Source organism: Passer montanus, unplaced genomic scaffold, assembly GCF_014805655.1.
Source record: "Passer montanus isolate IOZ18808 unplaced genomic scaffold, ASM1480565v1 scaffold20, whole genome shotgun sequence".
Classification (NCBI taxonomy): domain Eukaryota; kingdom Metazoa; phylum Chordata; class Aves; order Passeriformes; family Passeridae; genus Passer; species Passer montanus.
In genome coordinates, this window is record NW_024366592.1 from 9,211,813 (window position 1) to 9,236,724 (window position 24,912).

At 43.8% G+C, this 24,912-nt stretch overlaps 1 protein-coding gene across 3 annotated transcripts in view; it reads right to left on the reverse strand.

The window, feature by feature from the left end:
- The window catches only part of TMTC1 (transmembrane O-mannosyltransferase targeting cadherins 1), a 140,041-nt gene extending 119,146 nt beyond the window's left edge, over nucleotides 1–20,895 (reverse strand). The window contains exons 1-5 of one of the 3 annotated variants that reach the window (XM_039707848.1): nucleotides 20,651–20,890; nucleotides 7,953–8,130; nucleotides 6,254–6,327; nucleotides 4,819–4,995; nucleotides 2,661–2,873 (exon numbers count right to left, since the gene is read on the reverse strand). In XM_039707848.1, coding sequence (XP_039563782.1) covers nucleotides 2,661–2,873; nucleotides 4,819–4,995; nucleotides 6,254–6,327; nucleotides 7,953–8,130; nucleotides 20,651–20,751 — 743 coding nt within the window. In that variant the 5' untranslated portion in view covers nucleotides 20,752–20,890. Of the gene's footprint in view, nucleotides 1–2,660; nucleotides 2,874–4,818; nucleotides 4,996–6,253; nucleotides 6,328–7,952; nucleotides 8,131–19,949; nucleotides 20,189–20,650 lie in introns of those variants that run through there. The other 2 variants (XM_039707849.1, XM_039707850.1) reach the window with 2 other exon arrangements.
- Between the last annotated feature and the right edge of the window lie 4,017 nt (nucleotides 20,896–24,912).

Genomic DNA, 24,912 nt, shown 5'->3' on the forward strand with positions numbered 1-24,912 from the left:
TATATCATATGGAAAGGCACATACACTCACAAGCCTCTTTCAGGTTTTAAAACTCAGGGAGAGGGATCAAACCCACAAGAGATTCTAGTTACCTCATCTCAGTAGCATATGCCAGCATTCCCCAAAATTGCAATAAATTGTGGTGATAAAACCTACAACTTCCTCCAGACTAACTCATTCCTTACTTCTAAAGGCAACTAGGACTGCAACCCACATATTCATTGGATAGCTGAAGATAAGAGCAAGTGACAATAAAGAACAAAAATATCTCTGCACCAAGAATTTACATAACTAGCTCCAGTTACTGCTAATTAGACCAATTCCCTTAATTCCTCCATTACATCTTCCTGCATTTTTCAGTTAGCACTAGTAAGAAGAGGTATAATAAATTATTATTGAATAGAAACCTATTTGATCACATTAGAAGTATTCAAAAGTACAGATTAGTGCCCTACTACTTTATTCTAATTAAAACCTTACAACTAGTAATCTGGTAGACTAAATAAGACACCTGAAGCTACTTTACTGTGCCAAGTCTGTCCACCAATTTTGGACCTTCTAAAATATTTAAAGCTTCCCCCAACCCCCCAACCTTTTGCTGTGCAAGAAGACCTACACAAGTCAGACAAATGTGAATTACACGGAAAAACTGCGTAATGAATCTTACAGATTAAACAGCAACTTCATCTTTTCTTTTTTTTTTCTTCTATAGCAAGGTTGTTGGTTTTTTGTTTTGTTTTAATAAATACAGATTATATTTTAATAGCAAAATTGTCTTTTTGAGTTTTTCCTGCTTCATATCATATAATATGTCAACAGTACAGCTCTCACAGGCAAGCTTCCCTCTCAGCCACTGGGACCAAGCCAGCTCCACTTTGGGCATCCCACAGCTACCTCTCACACAGCAAGTCATTGCAAGTGTGTTGTACACAGTCAGTCACTTGAGAAGAGAGCAGCTGAGCAGCTTACACCACCATGAGAGCCCCTTTTCAAACAGAAAGCAGCTATGTACGTGCAGGGTTTGATTTGCCATGTGCAGAAATCCTTCACAGCACTTGAAGAGGCAGCTGCCAAAAAGCAAATGCCAATTGGCAGCGTGGAGGAGCTCCCTCTGAAGCCATCCCACGTGCACGGGCTCTCCAGCACAGCTTCTGCAGCCTCTCCTGAAGAGGCTGGGAGATGAGAGGCTTTCCTTTTGTGTAAGAAAGGGATGTCCCCAAAAGCGGAGGCAGAGGGAGGGGGTTTGGAAAAAAGTACAAAGCAAAGGAGGGGAGAAAGAAGCAGTAGGAAGAAACAGGAGAAAAAGAAACAAGGAACAAGATGACGGAACAAGACAGAACATGTTTTTTATATTGATAACCTCCTTACCCTGTTGGGTACATCAGTCTCTCCCAAGTAGCAAGCAACAAGACAAGAGGAAATGGCCTCAAGGCATGCCAGGGAAGTTTTAAATTGGATATTAGGAACATTTTCTTCACTGAAAGGGTTGTCAACTGTCACATTCATATTTTCTGAAAAATCTCTTTGCCCAGGATTTTTCTCCTGGGAAGCTGAGAAGCCTCAGACAAAGAGGAAAACAATAATTATCTCATTTGCTTCTCCTGTGTTTTGTGCCTTTGGAATGTGTTTGGAGATTGTTTACCAACCAGGTGATCTTTTCATTAAATTCTGGTGTGAGTTATTTTCACTCATTGGCCAACCAGTGCCAAGCTGTGTCAGGACTCTGGAGAGAGTCATGAATTTTCATTATTATCTTTTTAGCATTCTGTAAGTATCCTTTCTGTATTCCTTAGTATAGTATGGTTTAGTATTCTTTAATATAATATAGCATCATAAAATAATACATTAGCCTTCTGAGAACATTGAGACAGATTCACCATTCCTTCCTTCATCTGGGGGCCCCACAAATACAATAGTCAACAACAGACTGCCCAGGGAAGCAGTGGAGTCACCATCACTGAAGGTATTTAAAAGATGTGCAGGTGTAGCATTAGGGACATGGTTTAGTAGCAGGCTTGGCAGAGCTGAGGTAATGGTTGGACTTGGTAATCTTAGATGCTTTTTCCAACCTGAATAATTCCATGATACTATCCATCAGGGAAAAAAGAGACAAAGACAAGGATCAAAGAGCACAAAAATCCTAACACGTCCTCAGATATTTGTGGGATTCACATTCTCTGAACGTGAGAGAAGCAGTGAGAGAAGCAGAGAGAGGAATGATCAAAACAATTCTTATCTCATTCGCTGCTCCTGTGTTGTGCCAAAGTAGAATGCAATATGGAGATGGTTTACCCAGAGTGATGGTGTTCTGTTTCCTTGGCCTATCAGGGCCAAGCGCGTGTGCAGGCTGTCAGTCAGCAGTCACAAGATTCTGTGCAGTGGAGTGAAGTTGGGTGCTTGGGCAGATTTAGTTTTAGATGTAATGTAATATAGTATAATGAAGTAATTAATTAGCCTTCTGATATCCATGGAGTCAGATGCATCATTCTCTCCCCATAGTCGGGGTTGCCCTGATTTCTGATAGATATTCTCTTCCTTTCTCCCTTAACCCTCCTTCCACATCCTCCTGTCTTCCCTCTGCAGTAACACAAAACCTACAAGCAATTTCAGGATAAAAACGGCTAAAACAAAGTGAACAGAGCAGGAGTGGGCAGCAGTACCTGCGAATGGCCCAGATGGCCCTGCTGGGCACGGCCAGGCCCCCGCTGGGCTGCTCCTGGGGCCCTGGCGGGTGGCAGGAGCTCCAGGCGCCGCGCTGGGCAAAGCGCTGCTTCCCGTTCTCCCGGCCAGACAGCGGCACCTGCGGCGAGCCACACCGAGAGGACACGGACACGGGCGGCCGGGCGGGCCTCTGGTGAATGCCCCCGTTCCTCCTGAGAAAAGGGAGGAGAAGGGGAAAGACAAGGATGTAAGGACTTGTGCTCTTTGCGCTTTTACTTATCAAAAGGTTGAACGCTATGAAATCGGCACAATGCGGTATCAAACTACAACAGACAACATTGCTTTAATCCATAGGAAAAGCCTTTCTGTGCTGAGAGGACAGTATTTATTAGTTCCTAACTAGAGCCAGAGACTTGACAGCAAGAGAAGATGAGCATTCCTGTATCAAGCTGTTCTCTGGACCGCTGTTAAGATGGGAAGCACTGTGGTGTCACTCCTAATTTTTTGCTCCAGAAAACAAATGATGTTTCTCCACTTTTAAACACAAAACAAATCTGGTCAGGTTGGAAGAAGGAGCAGATAAGTTTTCAGCGGCACATAGAAGGCTGTTTGTTTTGTGCTGCCCCTTAAAGTCAAATGCAATCATAAAATCCTGAGCATCACAAAGAGATAAATGCACAATACATGCAACCAGAGGAGATACGAAAATACAGCACATCTGTACTAAAGAGCTTCATTCCTACAAGATAAATAGTGCCACATCTGGGCAACTGGCCGCCACTGAAACAAAAAAATAGCTTGAAAAGACCCCCTAGAATGTGGGCCTATGGGAAGGGGGAGACGGAGGAAAGGAGGGAGGAGGAAGGCACAGATTTTCCTCCAGTTAATTAACAGTTGTGTTCCCTTCAGCCAGGCAGCTCCTGAAACTCGCCTGTCAGGGTGCAAATGCAAGTGTTAACAAGCAAGCTGGCTGTCAGCCCCCAAAAATCTCCCTGGCTACTTGCCCACCAGTCACACCATTAAGAACTACTTATCCAGTGAAAAGAGTAGGGCAGGGAATCCCCTGCCGATCCATTGTACCTGCCTGCTGATTGCTTGTGCTGCCAGAGGGCAGGTCTGAAACTGGTCTGTGCCCATTAGGGCCTAGGGAAAGGGCCACAAAGGGAGGGAAGCCAGGATGCTCCTGGGAGTCCCCCTTCTCCTCCCTGCAGTTGCTGCTCTCACCTTGTGCCAGCTCTGTTCATTTAATTCGCTGCAGAAACACAAATTCAGTGTCCTTTTTATAACCCAGACACACACACAAGCTCATGTAGGGTGTGACATGTTCCAGGGCTGGTGGGGTAGCACCAGTGGAAGCACAAGAAATTATATGAGGAGCAAGACCTCCTATGCTCAGGAGCAGTGAGCTCTTACACTCACTCACAGATCTGCACCAGGGATGTTTTGGGAGACAAAGGGATAAAAACTATATAAAATGGTTAATATAAAAATATTCTAATAAACCATGACTTCTGGCTTTGAATGGAGATGGAAAACAGCATAGTTATTTGTGACACTAAGTGGGTGAGGGGTACAAACTTCAAAGCATTTAATTTCTCTCCAGTGACTTCTGAGAGCTGCTAATTATTCCAACCAGAATTGGATGGGTATTTTCCCTCTTTTTCCATTCTGAAAGGACAGAAAAAACATCAAACCTAGTTTTACTACTAAACATCATATAACATTTCTAAACCCAGGGCATTGTGACAGAATAATCAAGCAGACACTGTGAATGGAAGGAGTTAAACCAGAGGAACTTCAGGATGTTGATGCTTCAGTCAGAACTCCCACTCTAAAAATAAATGTTAGTCTTGCCAGGGTGAATTCAGCATTTTAGGGATCAGTTCTTCACATCCGGTCGATTTACCCAACAAAAGTAATCAGGCAGCAAAAGAGTAACAAAAACAAAAAATTAAAAAAAAAATAAAAAAAAAACCACTGCCACAAAACACAGAATGCAATTGTGGGTCCCTCCAAATTTGTCAGATGTGTACCATCCATCTAAAATTCAGCAGGGCAAGTCCATTTCCCCTCAGTGCTGTATGCCATAATAACACATATTTTAGACTAACGGGTGAAAACACCTGAAAAGCACCATGAGCATAACAAGTTACTTACAATTTGAGCCCATTGTAGGAGAGGGAAAAGAAGTCATAAACCAAGCACACACCAAACACAGTGACTCCAGTTTCTTTCACCAGCATTGCACACGTCCCAAGGAATAAACTAAGCAGCAAAAAGAATGGGGAGGCAGTGGGAGGGAAATGTTCCCCAACATAAAGCTGATCCACACTCCTGAAAAACAGAATTGACATAAAATATCTTAACTTCTCTGCTATTTTCATGTTTACTACAGTCACACAAATACTGACACACTCCTCCTAAATGCCTTAAGATGGCTGACGCAAACATGTCCAGACATGAACAATCTAAAATGAGAAAAGGCTTAGCCACAGGACAGGAAGGGAAGATGCAAATACGGGGAGCTGCTTCAATTCTTGGTGCACAAGAGGTGAAACAAAGACTAGCAGAAAAATAAAGTAGACTTGAAACAGTTAGAGGAAGGCAGAGTAAGAGGGGGCTGCTTCAATTCTTGGTGCACAAAGGTGAAACAAAGGCAAGCAGAAAAATAAAGTAGACTTGAAACAGTCAGAGGAAGGCAGAGTAAGTACAGAGAAGGCAGGAAAACACCTGCTTTCTGTCATGTGGAACACACATGCTTAATTCTCCTTCTGGGACAAAAAGCACTAGGCAAGAAAAAATTCTTCCATCCCACCCACAGTCCCCTGAGTCAGAGATGTGCCCTAATCATTAACAGACTGGGCAGCAAGCCCCTATCACATGGGAGAAGGTAGGAAAGAACTGAAATCAAACAGGCAGATTCCTGTGGGCTCACTGGGCTTCACACCTTCTGAAGAAAACAATATTGTGGGTTTGTAGAAGACAGCCCCAGAGGGATATCAGCAGTTTTTCCCTGTGGCTGGGATGACATGGTGCTATTTCTGAATGCAAACAATGTTATTTCAAACCTCAAATAATGCAAAAGGTGCAGAAACCCCATCCAAGTAAGCTATTTCTGTATCTATACTTGTTCAGTTACAGTTTTAGAGCACAGAGCAGCAAGCAGTGCCAAGTTTTCTCCTGGAAAGGATGACTGATGGTCTCGACACACTCCTTAACTCTCTCAGACCAGGTGTTCCAGAGTCCCACAGTCACAGCATGCATTTGAAAGGCAGGCACGTGTCTGCTCTTCACTCTACACACAATTTGCCTTCCACTGAAAACATTTCTTTACAATTGTTTGCAATTTCTTTACATTTCTTAACAATCTGTTTTATGGTCAGCTGCAATGTCAGTGGAAGAGGGATTGTCAGTGTAGACTCCTGGTTTAGTGTTTTTTTGTTCTCATAAGCATCACCATGGCTGCAAGCAGGGGCCAGCACACTTCCACACAGCAGAGCTGTGGGAAGCACCTCTGCCAACAACCATGAACACTGACAGCTGCCTCTGGTCCCCTCCTCAGAATAAAGAATCTCACAATGTTACCACGTACCTATTATAGGAGAGAAAAGCCAACAGAAAGAGTAGACAGGCGAGGACATCTGCTCTGCCTACTATACCTGTTACCTGAAAGGAAAGGAGACACACAGGTGTAAAAACACATCTAAACACATAAAAACACTCAGTGACTGCCTCAATAATCCATGCTCAAAGCTACTATTTTAAGGTTTTGATCTTTCAGTGCTATCCTCCCTCAGCATACCAAAATGTTACTTGGACAGTGTAGGGTATGCTCAGTTTTGTCTGCTGCATTTCTAGCTTGGCAAAACAAATGAGTAAGCCAACAGTAAAGTCATTCCTTACTTAATAAAATATTAATTAAGTTATATAGAAAATGCCAATTTTAAGGATTTGTTTTAATTTTCTATAATAAGAAAAGCATCCAACTCCCAGTACTGAAATTTGTTAAAGAAAATTACTTACTATATAAGTAAAATTGAAATGAACTTTATCACCAAAAAGGGATAGGATAGAATTTATAGAATTTATTCCTCCTGAACAATATGAGTTTGTAAGAGTTTTTTTCCTACAGATTAATGAACAAAATCTTTTTATAAAAGAGAGAATACTGAAGAAGAATGGATAAACACTCTTTTTTACAGTTATTTCAACATCCTATTTCATAAGGATCTAAAATTCACCCATAAAGCAAATAAAAGGCCCTTTGAAATCTCGCCCCTTTTGAGATTACATAATTAAGTTATATTCAGAGCTCTGGCATTTATTTTAACCTTTTAAAGTTCTGACCCAGACAAAAATAAATTCCAAGACCGCCTCATCTAAAACCTCCCTTAAAATATAAAGCTGCATTATCAAAAGGAGCCTAGCTGATTATTTCACACAACACAGCACAGGGAGTAACTCCAAAGCTTGTGGCTTTTTGTTATTAAGGTAATCTCTCCTCAAAAGTTCTCAGCCACAGGAGCTGTTTCCCTTCCCCATTTACAAAGGCTTGGAATGAGAGCAGTGTGATGTCAGTGGTATCTCAGCTAATGAGAGCATTTCTTTTTTTTACAGCGTGGAGAGCTGGATATTACCTCTCCTTCTCCAAGACAGCAACAATCCTTTTAGCTATAGAAGTATTTCCTAGTGCTAACAGACTGCAGTTTTGGAATGATTATGTCTTTAAATATTTGCTTATAACAAACAGAAGGATTTCCAAAATGTTGTTCTGTAAACTTATGCTGGTGTTCATGAACAACTTTTGTTCTGAACAGGATTCTCCTAGCTTTCAATTGAAATAAATATAAATTAATCTGTGGGTCAGATCATCTCTGTCTGAGAGAGCTCCTCTAGAATACACAGTAATGCTGCCTTCACTTTTCCTCCCTAAAACTGATGGCTATAGGAGATGGCTGAAGGCATGCAACAATATCCCAGCAGGAGAGCACAGCCTCACTGAGGTCTTTGGTTTCAGAAAACTCCTGATTGTCCATTTATTCCCAGCATGGCTGATTAGGACCACCATTTAGAATTCAGTTCCAGAGCACAAAGACTGCAAGTATGAATACACTTTTTTCTTAATGACTCCTACAGATTATTTTAAATAGAGTACATTCTCACCTTTGCTCCCCCACAGCAAAAAAAAAAATCACAAGTACAACATTCTGTATGACTCTGAGGTTTCCTTAAAAAAATAAATAAAATTTTGAAGAATTAATTTATTTTTAGGTTTGGTGGCACATACTTACAGCCTCGGTGTGAATGGGATGCACAGCAAAGAAGAGCGCCGTGACAAAAGCAAGGCGACAGTCCTTGAACACAGCTTTGTCACAAGTGTACATCAGCACAAGAGTCACCAGACAGTGTAAAATTACATTCACTGCATGGAAATAGAAGGGGTTCATGCCAGCCAGCAATATGTTTAACCTGTAAGGAAACAAAAAAAAAAAACACAAAACACTGCTAGATTTGAGAGATCTTCTATTAGCAAGGCATCCTTCAAATACTCTAAATTATGCCTTTTGCCCCATTTAGTTAGTGCTATTAAACTAATTACTGCAAATCACTCTAAACTTTGGTTTACATGATTAAAGAGAAACCATTTCCCCAATTTTCATACTACGTGGCTGTGTTTGGCAACCTTTTTGACAGAGATGGGAGAGCCCTGTGCCCTCCCAGCAGAGTTAACTGCAGTGAGACCAAGCCTGTGCTTCCTCAGCAGCAAATCACCCTGGCCCATCATGGCACTTGTCCCATTTCCCTGTTGGCACCTTCTGTGGTTCTGTTGGCCACGTGGCAGCTTTACAATATGGGTAGTTATTTTCTGCTCTATAATAGATTATTTTGCCCAGGAACAGCCAAGACAAGGACTTGGTAAGGTGCTGGAGCATCTGCTTAGCATAACAGGGGCATTTATTCCCATTTAACTTTCAAAACAGTGTCACACACTGAAGGTTAAGCCTCTATTCAAATGCTTTACTGGCATAAAGAAGCTTGTCTAATAGTTCACATCATTTTTGTAAGGACATTGATGGCAAAGATCAGTTAGCTAACGTCACCCTAGACTCAGTGAGATAATTAGGGTTCATTATTTGTGTCAATCATAAAAAAAAATAAAATGTAACAAGCTGTCATGACATTTGTTTGACAGCATGTATTAATACATTCTTCTGGTTACTGTTTTTTACAGCCAGCTTGCTTAACAGCTGCTGACAAGCCTTGCCTTACATACAATTGAAGATATTTCTCTTAAGTATTAACAACATCTGTACATTTGGACAAATATATGTATATATTTATCTACACAAATATACACACAGACACATGGTGTCTATATAGAGAAGACTCCATATATGAACAAGGAATCTGGAAAAATGTCTAATGTTCAAGGATATTTTTTTAAACAATGACAAGATAACCAGTGAAAAGAAGATTCAATCTAAATATTTTACATGCAGTTGTAAATATGCTATAGGGTCAATAATCCTTCCTATTGTTAGTAAGAGACTCCAGGTCTCCCATGACAAGAACGATGCAACAGCAAGGCCACTGAGCTGTTGCTGCTATAAAAAAACACCTTAGGTGTTTTTATGAGATGGAGGAGGTGTGAAGAGGTCTCTGAGAGCCAGACAACTTTTTTTTTTAATATGACTAACTCTCTACATTTCTTATTCATAAGCAAGGAAGTGCTAACTGTCCTGGGTTCAATTTTCCAGGCCAGTCCAATTTTACCAGACCAAGAGTCTTACTTGTGCATTCCTGCTGTGCTCCTACTGGAGTCTTTGTGGAGGCAACAGATGAAACCCAGAGAGTTTGTGAAAAAGTGAGATTTTGGCATGACTTGACCTTTCCCTCTGAAGTATGGGTTGATGCAGTTACATTTTGACAAGACATCAGTCTGTGTGATTCAAGAATACACAAAGAGTTTGGAGGTTTTTCTTTTTTTATCCCATTTCTCCTGCAAGCCACTTCAGGGCAGCAACATCCATCACTTTCCCTTATTTCTACCAGCACTGAATGACAAACCACAACAAATAGCAGTAACACACACCCAGCCAGAGCTTCAGCTGCAAATACACTGCAGCAGCGGGAACCCCCAGGCCAGAATCTTGTTTTCAGCACAGGGCTGAGAGGAACAAGGGGCAGCACGGCACCACCCTGTCCCTAAAGGAGCACAGTTCCACACTCCAAGACACCTGCAGATGTGCACAATGACAGGGACCCTCTGCAAGAGACATTCTTTATACAAATTAATCATTTCTGGCTGTATATCAGCTGAAGCATCAGCTGAAGCAGAGTCTACTGCCCCCCCTCTAATGCCAAAGTGTAATCTGGAAACCTGATTTCTGGAGAAAGCAGATGCAGGCAGGTGAGAACAAGTGCTCAGGATATCAGGTGATAGGAATTCATGCACCAAAAGAGGAGAAATTCTTATTTGTTGGCCAAGTTGTGAGAACCAATCACTAAACTCATGACATCTGGCAATAGTCTTGAAAAATCGATCATCAGTCTCCATGGATCATATCTAATAACTTCCCAACGTGCAAAACAAGTCTGCTGGCAGGAGAGGCAGAACTCTATAAGTAAGGGATCATCCTACCCCCATCAGGTCCCCTATCCCAAAGGTGGGGTGAGTCCTTCACACCCCTTCTTAGGGTGAACATCCAGTCAATGAGGCTTGTAAGCTGTGAGTTACCTGATGTAAATTATTGAGAACAGCTCTGTAGAAGCATCAGCCTTGCAGCTTGGCTGTTCCCCCACGTGTTCTTTAAATAAATAAAAAACAGCAGCACAAAATACAAACATAATACCATGCTATTCATGTGACTCTTCCACTAAACAGCAAAATCAGTGTGTTTTAAATACCATCTTTGGTGGCCCATAAACACTAAAGGCGAGTGTGTGCAGGTGCTATATTCACACCAGCGCTTTTTGCTGCTGAAGCTCTTTGTCATAAGAAATTAGGCCACATGGCAATGAAGGAAACATTCTTTCGTCCTGAAACAATCCCAGCAGAATGATGTTGAAACGTTAGCAGTGGTTAAATTTATTATATGTCAAACGGGTGAGCAAATCTGGGTCTTCAAACAGCTCTAATCCAAGTCACAAGAACTCTGTAAAGCTGCCCAGCTCACACAGCCATGGGGGGAAAAAGGCAGCCTACTATGGAATGCCAAATTTGCTTCACTGCCAGGGAACTGTGGAGCAACTTCTGGGCAAGGGAGCCAAGAAGGGGATAGGTAAATAAAAAATTACTTCTCTCCTCTTAATCTTTAATACCCTAACAGAGAGAGTCAGTCTTGTTTACTGGCAGCAGCATGCAGCAATTATACACAGTAGACGGTTCAGCAAACAAAGGAAGTAAAACAGAGATATGAATCTCAAAATTAAGGAAGAAGTGGTCTTTCTCCAACATAATGTTCATAAACAGAAATTCTGGCAGGCAAAAGCTGTACTACACTGGAGGGAGGTGAGGGTGGTGCTGTCCATGTATTTCCATACTTACACTGCCCCACAAATGGGGAAAATCATATCATGTAGCCATTTCTGTATGAAGATCATAACTTCTGCCTGAGCTACAGCACAACTTGTAAGACACATCTTGTGGCCTTGGTAGAGCACACAGCAGGGAGAGGAGATGCTCTGGGCTGCATGAACAGGCTGCTCCTCAAAACAGAGACATGTTTGCAAACAGCACCCTAAAGATTTGGGGCTGAACACAGCAAGTGATAACACTGCTAGGAATAGAGACCCTTGAAAGAGGAGATACAACCATGTCAGACATGGAGGTTCCTCAGAGGAGCCACCCACGAAACACTTGGAGAAGAGTTTTTTACTGCTTTAACATCTCTGCTGGAAGAGTCCCTGAAAGCAAAGATTCTGCTAAACCTCCTGCAAAATGGCAAATGGCAGTTCAAAGGCAAAAGCCCTCAAAAGACCCAGTAAAAGGATGAAAGCACATACACCAAAGTGCAGTCTCTCAATACCAGGTGACACTGACAGGTATCTTCTAATAGAGCCGACCAGCATCATCCCTGCCACCACCAAAACAAAAAACTGAGTACAGAAATCTCAGCATCGATCACATGTCCCACCAGGGCAGACAGGCTGCACTTTCAAGCCAAGACTCAGCACTGTTTTTGTGCCCATGCGTTGCAGCATGTGTGGCTCAGCAGATCACACCCAAGGCAGAGCACTGCCCAAAATACACGCCCATGCAGGATGTACACCAAAATAAGAAATCCCTTGATTTTGTTAAGGCTGATGGGTGTTTTCCAGGAACAGTGGAATAGTAGCTTGCTTTGCCACGTGCAGCAGTTTTTCTACCATTCCTCCACCATCCACTCTTGGAAAAGGAATTACACAGCTTCACACTCAGAGAGACTTCCACAGGCAGCAGCCTTCTGTTGAAGGGTCACAGAATGGTGGCTGTACAACAGCTCTCCAGAAGAAAGCAAATCATTCTTATGACCTCCATCAGAACCATCAGATGTCCTCCAGAGAAGTTATCAGGGACACATCAATTCAAGGCAAGCAATTCCCTACAGAGAAGGCCTGGAAATCAAGTGGGATTCTGTGGCTTCATCCTCACAGACTCAGAATCAGAGGGGTCTATGCTGCAAGAGCACAGGCTCACAGACAAATTCCATATATACCCAGTTACGGTATATAATCACCAGCACCCCCACCCCAGCTCTAATATAGTGCTTTTCATCCATTTGTACACATGAAGATTCATTCAACTTTTTTAAGACCTCTTATGATTTAAGAATATTGTATACCATAATTGGAGAGTTTCCCTTTTTATAGACTTTGTTATTATCCCTGGGCAGCTCTTGTTTAGTTTAATCTGTTTTATTATTTTCAAAAGACTAACAATGAAACACAACGTGTTATGAAATAGAAATGCACAGGATAATAATGGTAATTTGTTATAGCAAGTAACACTTAACAGAAAGTCTCACAGCATCCCATACCTCATAAAACCCCATGGTTTTTATAAGGAAGGCTCACATGCAGATTTATATAAATTAATTTAATACATAAGGATGGATTAAGTTTCCTGTGATGATCTTTTCCTGTTCAAATTGTGTGTTAAATATGGCAAACTTTATGCAAAGTAATACCCACTTTCAGTGCATGGTGGAATTTCCTTATAAACTCCACAGATGCATGTACTCCGTGCCAGGAAAATGAGCATTTGCACTCCAAAAGAGGTGCAGCTGTATCAGTGGCAATAATGGTTAAGGCTGTATGTGGAAACAGCTCAAAGATTAATGAAAAACTTGTAGCAGTAAACAGAAAATAAGCCTCTTTGCACTGGTGTTCCTGCAATGGCCAGTTTCCACCACCAAGTGCAAGAGCACTTGGTGCTGATTTGTGCTGATAATCTTTCCACAGTACAGTACAATGCCTGAGAATTAAATGGACAATAAGGCTGAAATGGCTTGGTCCTTGATTTGCTATAATGGCAATGGGTGACAAGACAGAGGCTGTATCAATTCCCAAGCTCCAGCCATTGCCTCAGAACACAGAAGTCATCACTTACAAGAGCACTAGTTAAGTGCAGGCAGTCAGAGCAGGTTACTGCTTTCCAGCAGGGGTAGCGAAAGAAAAAAGAAATCACAATTAGACTGGGAAGAAGCAGCACCTTGAAGGTGGCAAATGTGCCAGGGCAGAATTTTCTGGTCAAACCACAGCAGTTGTGGTTTGTTGATCATTCCTGTGTTGCAAATAACAAGAGCACCATTCACACGGCTTTAGGTTTGCCTCCACAAGGGGCCTTGGTAAACTAGAGAAGAAAAAAATCCAGATGATGGCAAGCAACAAAATTACAAACCAGGTATCATTTTATCTAGATAGTGAACAAAATGCAGTTTGTCTTAAAAAATATTCTTAAGTAGCACCTCAGCAAGAAATGAGAAAATGAACATCTCATGCAGCTCTTCAGCAGCCATCCATCAAAGTGCAGAGAGAAAAAGGGATGAGATGTGATCAAAAACCAAGCTAGGACAGTCACTCATCAAGAAGAGAAAGCAATAGAAACCAAAATCTAATATAAAGTTATTAGTCCGAAAGACAGTATTTCAAACTGGATGTAATAGTTCTTCTCCAAATATGAAGTAGTTTTGAAATAAGCTGAAGACCATGAAGGAAATGCCATTCTAACTTACAAAGAAGTAAAGGGAAAAAAATGTATAGTGAGTGAAAAGAGAATACCCTTTTTTCTTTTCCCTTTCTTTCTTTAAGACTGTGAGACAATAAAGAGAAAGCCCAGGAAAGCAGTCAGAAAGAGAGTGAGGAAATGCAGAGAAATGCCTTTAGCTAACCAGCAGCAGGCAGAGTACTTTATTTTCATGGACTCTAAAGAGTATTGACAAGGATGCTCCTGTGGGCAAGAAGGCTGGTCGAAAGCTGAGACTTTTTAAGTGAAAGATGGCCAAAGAAAATTAATGGTGACACCGGTGCAAGAGGAACAGAATGCCCAATGAGAGAAAATTTGCAGGAATTGGTAGGTGTTAAACAGAGACAGGACACCACTGAAGCAAGCAGCAAAGATAAGCATGACTGCATCCACCTCAGCCAAGTCATTCAGGAGAATTAGAGAATTCTTTCTCTCATAAAAGGCCTTAAATTCAAGAGACAGGCAAATTTTATTCAGGGCTGACAAAATGTGAAGGCAGACTCCTACATGCTTTGTACACAGCTCTCCTACTGGGCAAATCCTCACACCTTTGGGCTTGGCTGCAAGCAGCATGACAGCATGGACCCCAGCCAGTCTGCACCCACCACCCCTGGGCAGAGAGCCTCCCCTCACCCTCCACAGGATTCCTGTCCTCCTTCCAGGGAGTGCAAGCAAACCCAGAGAAACACAGCCCAAATATCAGACACCTGCTACAAAAATTACATTTGCGAAGGAGACTTTTTGTGCACCTGAAACTGGGGGGAAAAACCTAAGCTTTGAGGCACCAAGATTTGGAAGACCAAAACTCACAGCAAGGCATTCTGCTGTGGGTCAAAAGAAATGCTTATGTTCTTAGAAATGTGTCAGTATATTCCAGCTATAACACAATCAGTCTTACAAAAGCATCTGCTTTTCTTCACCAAGTCTACTTCATCCAGTGTGGCTACACCAGTAGTACTACATCAATTTCATGGAAGGTATCACAGTAGCAGTGTGGAGAGTGACTGCCACAGCACGAGTAGAAATAGTAGACTAAGCTGTACAAGAGAAATACTGACACAATCTTAAACATTGTGATGCTCAGAGTGAAGAAAATACTTGAGAACTGTGTATTTAACCTGACACATTATAGCTCCACTATATTACCCTGCACCGTCAAGCTGTAATATAGCATTAAATCAATAACAAAGAAAATGTAAGGTCTTTTTTCCTTCCCCAGGTTGTTTTGGTTCTCTTAAGCTCCCTGTCCTTGAAACTTATGCCACTGATACAGCTGAAAAAACACAAGGATCAGCTGTAAACAACCAGATAGATCAGAAGGCTGACAGTGAGTTATAGAATCAGTTCTTTCTTTGGCTGTGTATTTACCTCTAACCCAGGCTCACATTCACTTAAGGCTTTGATCCAAAGCCACTGGAGCCTCACATGAGGCTCTCAATGCCAACCCAGAATACTGAGCCACAGCTGAAGGGCCCTATTTGCTCCCCAGGCAGGTACATACCCAAGCCATCACTGGCTAGCAGCCTTGGTGGGCAGACCTGGAAGGTTAAGCAGTCAGCACCTGAGCACACCTAATTTATCTTTTGCCTCTTTTTCCTCCTTTTTTTTTTTCCAGATAGAGTACTAGTAGGATGGCTCTCTGCACAAACTGTGTCTTTTCTTGCCTTTTCAAATTCCCCATCCAGCTCCTCTCCTCCTAGGCCACCAGCAGCAGCCCATTCTGCAGTCAGCATCTGAGCACACCTAATTTATCTTTTTCCTCTTTTTTTTTTCTAGATAGAGTACTAGAAGGATGGCTCTCTGCACAAACTGTGTCTTCTCTTGTCTTTTCAAACTCCCTTTTTGCCTTTTCAAATTCCCCCTCCAGCTCCTCTCCTCCTAGGCCACCAGCAGCAGCTGGGGTGGACACTCTGACACCCTCCCCACAGAGCCAAGCACATTCCCAGTGAACAGACACTCCCACCTCCTTTGAGGAAGACCAGGTATCTGCTGTGCTTCCCTGCCATGCCACCTCCCAAGTCTTTGTCACAGCCATGTGTCCTAGACATGTCACCACATTTTTCTTCTGTCCCTGGGGAGCTGTTCCTTGAGACATCCCTCACCAGCATCTGCCTTGGCAGCACCAGCAAGGCTGAGCACACAGGGCCTTCACTTCTCAGCCACCTGCAAACCAGGAGGCTCGTACCTGATTAAATGTCTTTACATCCTGGCACGCAGGGGATTTGAAGGCTTCATTCTCACCATTTCCTATCACTGTGTACCTTCACTGTGCTGCTGACTACACCAAATCTTCATCACCTATGTTTCTGGGTTGAAGCATCCATCTAAATGGGGATTTGGCAGACAGCAGGAGAACAAGGAAGAGAGACAGCATTGAGGATTGCACCTTCTGCTTCAGCAGCTGAGAAACATTTCTGCAAAACCACTGGAAACAAGGAGTAACTGAAGTGCTACTGAGGGAATAAATGATTCAGTGAACTTCTGTTAGTGGAGGCAAGGTGCAAGACAGAAAGACCCAGTTTAAATATAAAATCCTGATTGAATTACAGAACTGGCAGTTCTCTTTTTCACCTTTTTTTCTACCTTTCATCTTAATATTTTATAGGAAGACACCAGAAAATAGTATATTCTGGGTCCAAAAGTTACCTTCTTTAGAAAGAAGTATACTGAATCACTTCTTAGAGAAGAAAACACCTGCAGGTAAGTAAGTCAAAGTGATAGCAGCTGGAGAAGAGAGCATGAAGTAAGTTTTTCTGAAGGACTAAGCAAAACCACTGCCTACCATCTCAGCTCCTGTGCAGATGAGGAGCTGTCACCTAACAGTTAACCACGTATAATAGGAATGCTTCTGAACCAACTCATTCAGCATTCCTTTATTTTACAGAAGTCAAAAGAAAAGGTAGAAGTTCAAAGACGCAAAACAAATATTATTTAACTCAACAGTCCATATGGATGCTTTTTATCCCCTTCTGATGATAACCCACATAAAACAGTGCAGCAATTCTGTGAATATTTTAAGTTTTGCTTAATGGTTCCAGTGGGCCACTCTTTTTTTCCTCTGATCATTCATACTGTCAGATCCAGTGTGAATAATGTCAAATACTTGAGCTCTTTTCACTGTTTGGCTCCAGAGCATTAGTCTACGGGAATGAGGACTGTCACTTATAATTTCCAATTCATCAGGGACACTGAACTACTGTTACACAATTTCAGCAATGTCTGCTTCAGATTTTTCTGACAGATGGGTGATAAATTTGTTTAATTGAGATCATTTCAGGAATACGTAGCTGATATGTAGGATATGTTCAGCCTAATGAGAAGTCCACAGGGCATTTTGAGTCCTGCCTCTTACCTTCACAGCCACAAAAGGCAGAAAAGAGACCAAGACAAAGTTTCAGTAGATTGATGAATCTGTATATATAAATTTCAGCCCACCCTTCACATCTGTTCTGTACAGGCAGTTTGGAGATCTCCCAGATTCTTTAATCTTAATACAGCAAGATGCAAAACAAGCCTTTACAGATGAAAGTTTCATGCAAGAGAAGCAGAGCCACTAGGCTGATATAAAGATTCATGCTGCTATTGAAATGCCTTGGATTTGACCAAATTAGCACAAGAAGATAAATTAAATAAAACAAGCACATCTACAACAATAAAGATACCAGAATACTTTGGTCCTCTCTTCCTTCCTTCCTGCACGCATCACACAATTTTCTCGAGTATCTTAAGTGGGTGGAGTAAATTCTAACAAAAGTATTAGCAACATTCATTTCCATTCTGTTACCTATCAGTTTCTGCTGAGCTTTTTACAAGAATCAGGGTAAATCCTTTTCTCCTGCAGAAGACAGAGCAAGCAGCAACCTCCTGCTGGGCAAGGCAGGGGCGGATGCCTCAGGCAGGCAGAGCACGGCTCAGCCACAGGTTCAGCGCTGCTTGGCAAAAGCTGCCCGAGGCTTCTTTGGAAGCACTGGGTTCACTGAGGATTCACTCCACCCCATTCTCAGCATCTTCCTCTGACACCCTACTGGTAGAAATGAAATGGGAAGAATGTGGAAACTGGAAGGCTGATAAGATAATTGGGACGCAGTGGATGTAATCTCCCTCTGCAGCCAGGGAAGATAAACGATTCCTTCCCTATTCCAAACGCAATGCCAAGTGGTGAACAAATGACTCTGCCTTTGACCCAATGTCTTGGCTGTACGGTTATTATAAGCATAGAGGATTAGATCTTGTTCACAAAATTAGTGTCACTTCCCTTCCAGAAAGGACTAGGCGGAGACAGCACTTCATCCTTTTTTGACACACACCCCTTTAAACAGCAGAGGCAAAACCAGTCCAAATACATACAAATGGGAACTAGAACATTTAGTTTCCATTTTGTTATTAAAGTTTAAGTTCCTTTTGCTCATTAGCATCACAATCTCAATCCTGCAACCTGATCTAGGAGGCCAAGTCCAGCACTCCAGCGCTAATATTGCATGCAGTGAGGTCAGTGGTGATACTCACACATTCATTCTTCCTTCCAATTACCCCCAGGTGTACTGCTGGAGGAATGGGTTAATTACATGGATCCCCAAACTACAAGAGTTTGGTTGGACACACGGTGGAGAGGGAAGGCACTCTGTGTGCACAAAGCCAGCTCTGCCTGCAACTACCTACTCCCACCTTGCTCTTTACAGAAATGTGCTGAGACGCCCTTCAAGAAGAAAGTACAAAACCTGTTTTTAAAAATCCAGTTTACAAGGGTCTGTGCTATTCAGCTTTCCTTTATGAGCAGCATGCCAGCCTGTGCCCAGACAGCCAATACTGATGGCTCTTGGCTCCAAGTCCACCTTTATAACCAAAGAGCAGCAAGTGCTCTGTGGGAGTGCCAAAGAGATGTTCCATTTCCCACAACTGCTCCCGCTTCACAGAAGCGCTCAATTTCCACATATTCATGAAATTCTATTTATATATCCGGTGTGCTAATGAGTTACTCAATCAGAAGAGTGAACCAGGAACCGGTAACACATCCCCCTGGCAGACTTGCCAATGCCCATACCCTTCATTCCCAACGCCTGCCGTAGTTTGTAATGAGCATCTACCGATCACTAGACATCACTCAGCCACACCACCAGCTCTTCAGCACAGCTCTCTGCAAACACATGTATCATTTCGAAATGCTAAAATGTGCTAAATATTCATCATCGTTAATGTTCCATCAGAATAAATTAAATAGAGAACAAGCTAACGGAAAGAATTACTAACTGTATGGATTGTAACTGAGCTGATCTGCCACAAATTCTTCTCCTGGGGGAGAGAGGCCAGCGAAGGTTTTCTTTCTAGGATTAGCGAAAATAGCTGTCGCTTTACTGCTGCTCAACTTCCCTTTATTCCTGTAAAACCGAAACTCCTCCTCAACAACTTTGCCCGGTACACGGGGAAGGAACATCTGAAGCAGGGAGGCTGCAACTCCGTGACTGACAAGGGAGGCTGGCAGCTGCCAGGAGGGATGCACGGAACGGCGCGGTACCCGCGGGGCTGACCCCTTTACTTAGCGCTAAGAACAAAGCGAGAGATAACTACGGGTCTGTTTCAAAACGCAACGCGGGAAGTTTCTGGCACGATCACTCGATTGCGGAGAAAAAGGTACTCGAGATAAAGCACAGGAGGAACACACGAGGAATTCATGTGAGCACCTTCCCCAGCCAAAAGCGGTTTCTGAAACGCTCCGTTTTCCCTTTTATCCCTCCCGCAGCCCGGGGAGGAGGCGCCACCTGCTCCCAAACGGCCGGGAAAGAGGCACTTGCCGGGAGAGCGGCGGACTCCTCGGAAGCGTCGCCTCATCGCTTCCCTTCTCCGGCAAACTTGCCCCGGGCCGGGCCGCGGGACCGGGCCAGCGGCTGAGCCCCCGCCCGCCCCCCGTCCCGCAGAGCTCCGGGCAGAAATGCTGAATCACGAAGCCCAGGGCGCGGGACCGGGGGCTCTCCCTGACCCCCACCCGGGGCCGGCCGCCGGGACACGGAGCCGGGAGAGGCTCCGCGCGGAGGGGGAGCCCCCCGCCCGCCGCGCCGACACTCACTTGAAGGTGAGGACGCAGAGGGGCCGGTAGGACTTGTGGCTGGTGTTCTCGGCCATGCGCTTGCCCCAGAAGTCGTTGGCGAAGGCGGCGGACACGGGGGCGGCCGCCCGCACGTCGGGGTTGTTCACGATGGCCCAGACGTCGTCGTGCACGAACTCGCCCCGCAGGGAGTTGCCGTAGCAGAGGGCGCAGAGCCCCGCCAGCACCGCCGCCGCCGCCGCCCCGCCGCGCCGGGAGGCAGCGGCGCCCGCATGGTGCGGGGCGGGCAGCGGGAGCGCCGCCGGCCACTCGCGCTCTGCCGAGGCGCAGCCCGCCCGGCTGCAAATAAACAGCGGCCGCCTCCCCGCGCCATCCCTTCTCCTCCTCTTCCTCCTCCTCCTCCTCCCCCCCCCGCGCCCCCTCCCGCACGCATGCTCCTTGCCGCGCTGTCACACCGCCGCCACCTCCGGAGCCCGTCGGCGCGGGGAGCTCTGCCCGCGGGGGGCTCTGCCCGCGGGGGGCTCTGCCCGCGGGGGGCTCGGCCGCACTGCGCGGAGGGGACGCGCCCGGCACGGCAGCAGTCCCCCGCCCGCGGCCGGGTCGCCGCTGTCCCTGCTCTCTCAGGAGATGCGTGCAGGGCTGTCCCGCTGCCTGGGGCCAGCGCCTCCTCCTCCGAGCCCCGCGGGCAGCCCCCTCCGCAGCTCCCTGTGGACGGTGCTCACCTGGCCAGCGGCAGCATCCCAGCCGGCTCCACGGCGCCCACGCTGCTCCACAGCATCCACAGCGTGCAGGCTGTTCCGGTATCGGTGCTGCTGCACCGCATCCACGCTGCTCCACGGCATCAGTGCTAGGGCACATTCTTCACGCTGCGGCGTCGGCTGTGCCAAACAGTCCCCCACTGTGTCCTGCTGGAGAAAAAGGCTTTTTCGTGCCACAGAACTTGTTTTTTCTACTCTGGTCCATTTCCTGTCTTTATTCCAAAATCATTTGAGAGCTTCAATGTGTCCATAGCCTCCCACGGATGACCTTTCTTGTGTTAGTGATAAGCCTCAATAACTTCAGGAAAGTTGGCCATGGTCAGATCATCTATTCACCCATTTATGAAAACTACGTAGTCACACATTTTTCAAAAAACAGAAAAACAAGGACTCTATTAATGGGGTTTTACCCTTTAAAGAAATCCTTCTGCTTATAACCAAGCAAAGCAGTAACACTGCTCGGCAAAGAGGCTTTGATTCAAGTAGGTGAATGACAAACTGGACACACTTTGAATTTGTTCTTGAGAAAAGATACACTGAGCAGGGCTCAGCAGCAGCTGAGCTGCTCCAAGCTGCTCCCTGTGTGTGCGTGTGAGCGTGCCTGCTCGTGTGTGGGAAAAAGAGGGGAGCGGAAGCCTTGGAAAGTTCATGCAGGCTGTCCAGGGCAAGCCCGCTCCAGGAATGCTTTTTCCCCCAGCATATTTGGCAATTCGAGTGATCTGGTATTTTCCAAGTGCAACAGGACAGGCTTTTCAGATGCACTTTTGTTATAGCTAAAAATAACAGTTAACTCTGCCTAGGACAGTGTGTTTATATCCGGGACAGAAGAAAACTCCGCCACAATCAGAGCCATTAATTCAAACTTTCTCTTTAAGCAGCTGATGACATTTAGGCAGTTGGCTGCATTGAGTTTTCATCTGCAGTGGGAGACCACTCGTGATAATGTATTGGTCTTCATTTTCACCAAAGTTTCAAAGCCTAGGCATGCAAAGCAAGACTCTAAAGTCAATGCATAGGCACAGGAAGAGAAACAGCCTGGTATCTAGAGGCACTCCCAAGTACCAGAGGACCCAGCAGCTCTGGAAACAACCTCATTGCACACATGCCTAAGAGGTGGGATCAGGACTTTTTGTCTACATAAATTAAAGTAGTGTTGGGGTTGAAAGAACTTAATTAGTTCTTTACAAAAAGCTCACCAAAAATGCAGAATTCCAAACCAGTAAACGATGAAGTGATAGAAAATAATTTTCCCATCAATGAATTTGCCAACAATATCATACGCAGCCATCTAACATCACATAATACAACAGGCACACTCTATGGAATAAATAACATCACTTCTCATACAGAGTTACAACATCCTGCTCTCTTCCATAACCCACCATGCTTAATTAACACCAAAAACAGAGAGAGATGGCAGTCCCAAACCACTCAGGACTCCTTCTCCTCACACTCTTTAGGAGGGCACCTACACAGACCTAGACTTTGCAATGGAGAAAAACCCTATGTGTTTTTAAACTGTTTCTTATGTGCTTATTGAAGTGTTAAGCATAATATGTATTCAATGCTGATTTGCCAAGTCCTTATATGACAAGAAAATCTATTCTCACTTCTCCAAGACAGACCAGTTATTTCCTTTCTTCCCTCAGCAAACATCTGAAAGAGACAAAGCAATGCTCCAGCCAGCCAGTGAGGAAGACCTCCTGTTCTTCACACCAAGACCCACTGAAATACTAACATATCATCTTCTACTTTCTCCACAAAGGGAAACACTACCTCTTCATGCAGCAGTCACCATCACAGATTGAATTCAAGATGTTGTCTGTTGCTAGAAGTCCTGTCCACCTACAAAGAAAGTAATACCAAAAATAATTCAGAGAACAGAAGAAATACTGAACACTGCTGTGTTCTGGATGTCAGATCTGTACAGATAAATACAGTCATAGACACAGAGGGAAATGAAAGAGAAAGAAGAGAGTACAGAGATGGGATGATTTGCTCCGAAGTTGCTTTGTCACTTCCAAACATATGTTACCTAATAAGACACATTTCCTTCTTCTGCAAGCCTTGGTTCTTTCTCTACCTAAAGTATCCATGCCATTTGTTCTGAAATGTGAAGCCGAATTGCTTCTCAGAAAAGCCGAGCTGGCTTCTGGAATTGTGTGTAGTTGAAGTACACCAGCTATTTTCCTGCTTCCTTGTGTTTGAATCAAAAGTTTTATGCCAGATATATAAAAAAAAGATTAACAAACGGCTGTTAAAACTAGAGACCTTGAAACTAATTATGTGTGATGCTCAAAAAATCCTTGCTCTGCTAATTGAGCAGAGCTCATTACTTCCAAAGCAGGAAAGTTTTGCCACCACTTGAAGTAAAACATACTGCAGCCAATGCAAGGCAGGAGACACATTTGAGCAGATACACTTCAAAGGGCTGAGCACTGATTGATCTGCTATTATCTGACAATTGCAACTGCTCAAAGGCACAGAGAAACTGCAAATGTTTTGAGTTTCAAGCTTAAACACGGAGTTTTGAAGAGTTAAGCTTTGCATTGACTGATTAAAGTATAAGAATGCAGTAAATACAATTTAAAAGTTAAATTACCATATGGTCATAGCTAGAGGTAAATTTCAAAAGTAGCACATGTAAATAGTTTCTTGCTGTCTGAGCAAATAATTTTACATTTAAATGAAGTCATTTGGTAACTGGTCCAATTGATTTCTGCTTGTAGTCAGTTACTGCAATTCATTTCAGTTGCCCCAGGATGAAACTCTGTATCTGTCACGCATAGAATCTTCAGTGGATACAGATTATGTTTGAATGGTTAAAAACAAACCAGGTTTGCAATCTTAAATCCAGAGTGCTGCCTGTGCTCAAAGAGCTTTGTAAAGACAGAGAGTAAACCATGTGGGCCTGAGCCCCTCCAAGGAGTTCAGTGCAGGCATAATTCGGTTTAGTCAAGTAGGATTTGCATTTTGGAGTTACTGGGAGCACTGCAACAGTGAAAGATGTACTGAGATTTGCTGGAAAAATCCTAATTACAATCCTTTTTTCCTTGTTACCAAAGTGCTTCTAAGTCTATTCAGGCAACAGAAAGTTTCTCTTTGATGAATTCTTCCTAAAGCCCAGTGAAAGTTCCTATGTTTTTGCTTTCACTTTCAGCTGTGGCCAGAAGCCAGAACAAGCAGGAGAGGAAAGCTTACTACTTTGGTCCTGTGATCCTTAGGAGACAAAGAAATCCAATATCCTCAGGATGACCCATCCTTTTCAAAGGGGATATAGTATTTCAAGTTCAGCTCACAACCCTCTAGTAAGCCTTCTCACCATGGCAGTCACAGACTGTGCTAAATATCAGCCTTGAAAATTCCACCCCCTCAGTATTTACCAAGGGATATCAACAAGAAGAGATCACATGATAAGCACTGCTTGGTGGATCCTCATGGATGCTCATTTCCCACCCCTGACACAGATGGCAAGTAACAGAGAATCCTCTGTGACCCATATTCACATCCATTTGTCACCTGTTTCATATGCTTGTGCAAAATGAGAGATTTCAAGCTCAGAAAAAGCTTGCCATAGTTGTTACTGGATTAAAGGGAATCTCTTTTTCAGCTCATACAACAAATGCATTCTGCCTTTGAAGACACCCGAGTTAAGCCTTAGTCTATGGGCAGGATTGTTCAGAGTCTTGGAGCGCCTGCAGTAGAGGGAACATCCATGATTTGACACTCTACCAGCAAATGGTAGAGTGACTTGGGTTATGTAATATCAGTTCAAAGGTCAGGGACAATACAAAGGTGGGACAAGCCCCAGTAATGAGAATAATTGGATTCTTCATCTACTGAGAGGAGGCAGACTATGGCATAGGCAGATGAGATTCCCCACTCCAGCAGGTTCACCCATCAGCTGAAGAGATAAGTATTTTCCATTTCTGTGTGCATGATTTGGGTGTTCAGAATTCCATGAAACAGGGAGTGGAGGAGCAAAAGCATTTTTCTTTCCTTACTGTGAATGGATCTGCACTTCTCCTCTGAGGGAAGCATTGAAGAAGTTTCCCAAAGCCAAAGAAAGTCCTCAGCCTTGCCCTTGCCTGACAGATCTTTTTTATTGCAGCCAAGCAAGGGAAAAGTACAGGCAATAGGGTTGAGTCATAAGAGTTATCATTTGCAACAGTCATCTATTTATTGCTGATTAACTATAAGACAGTATTATAAGAATTTTTATGCAC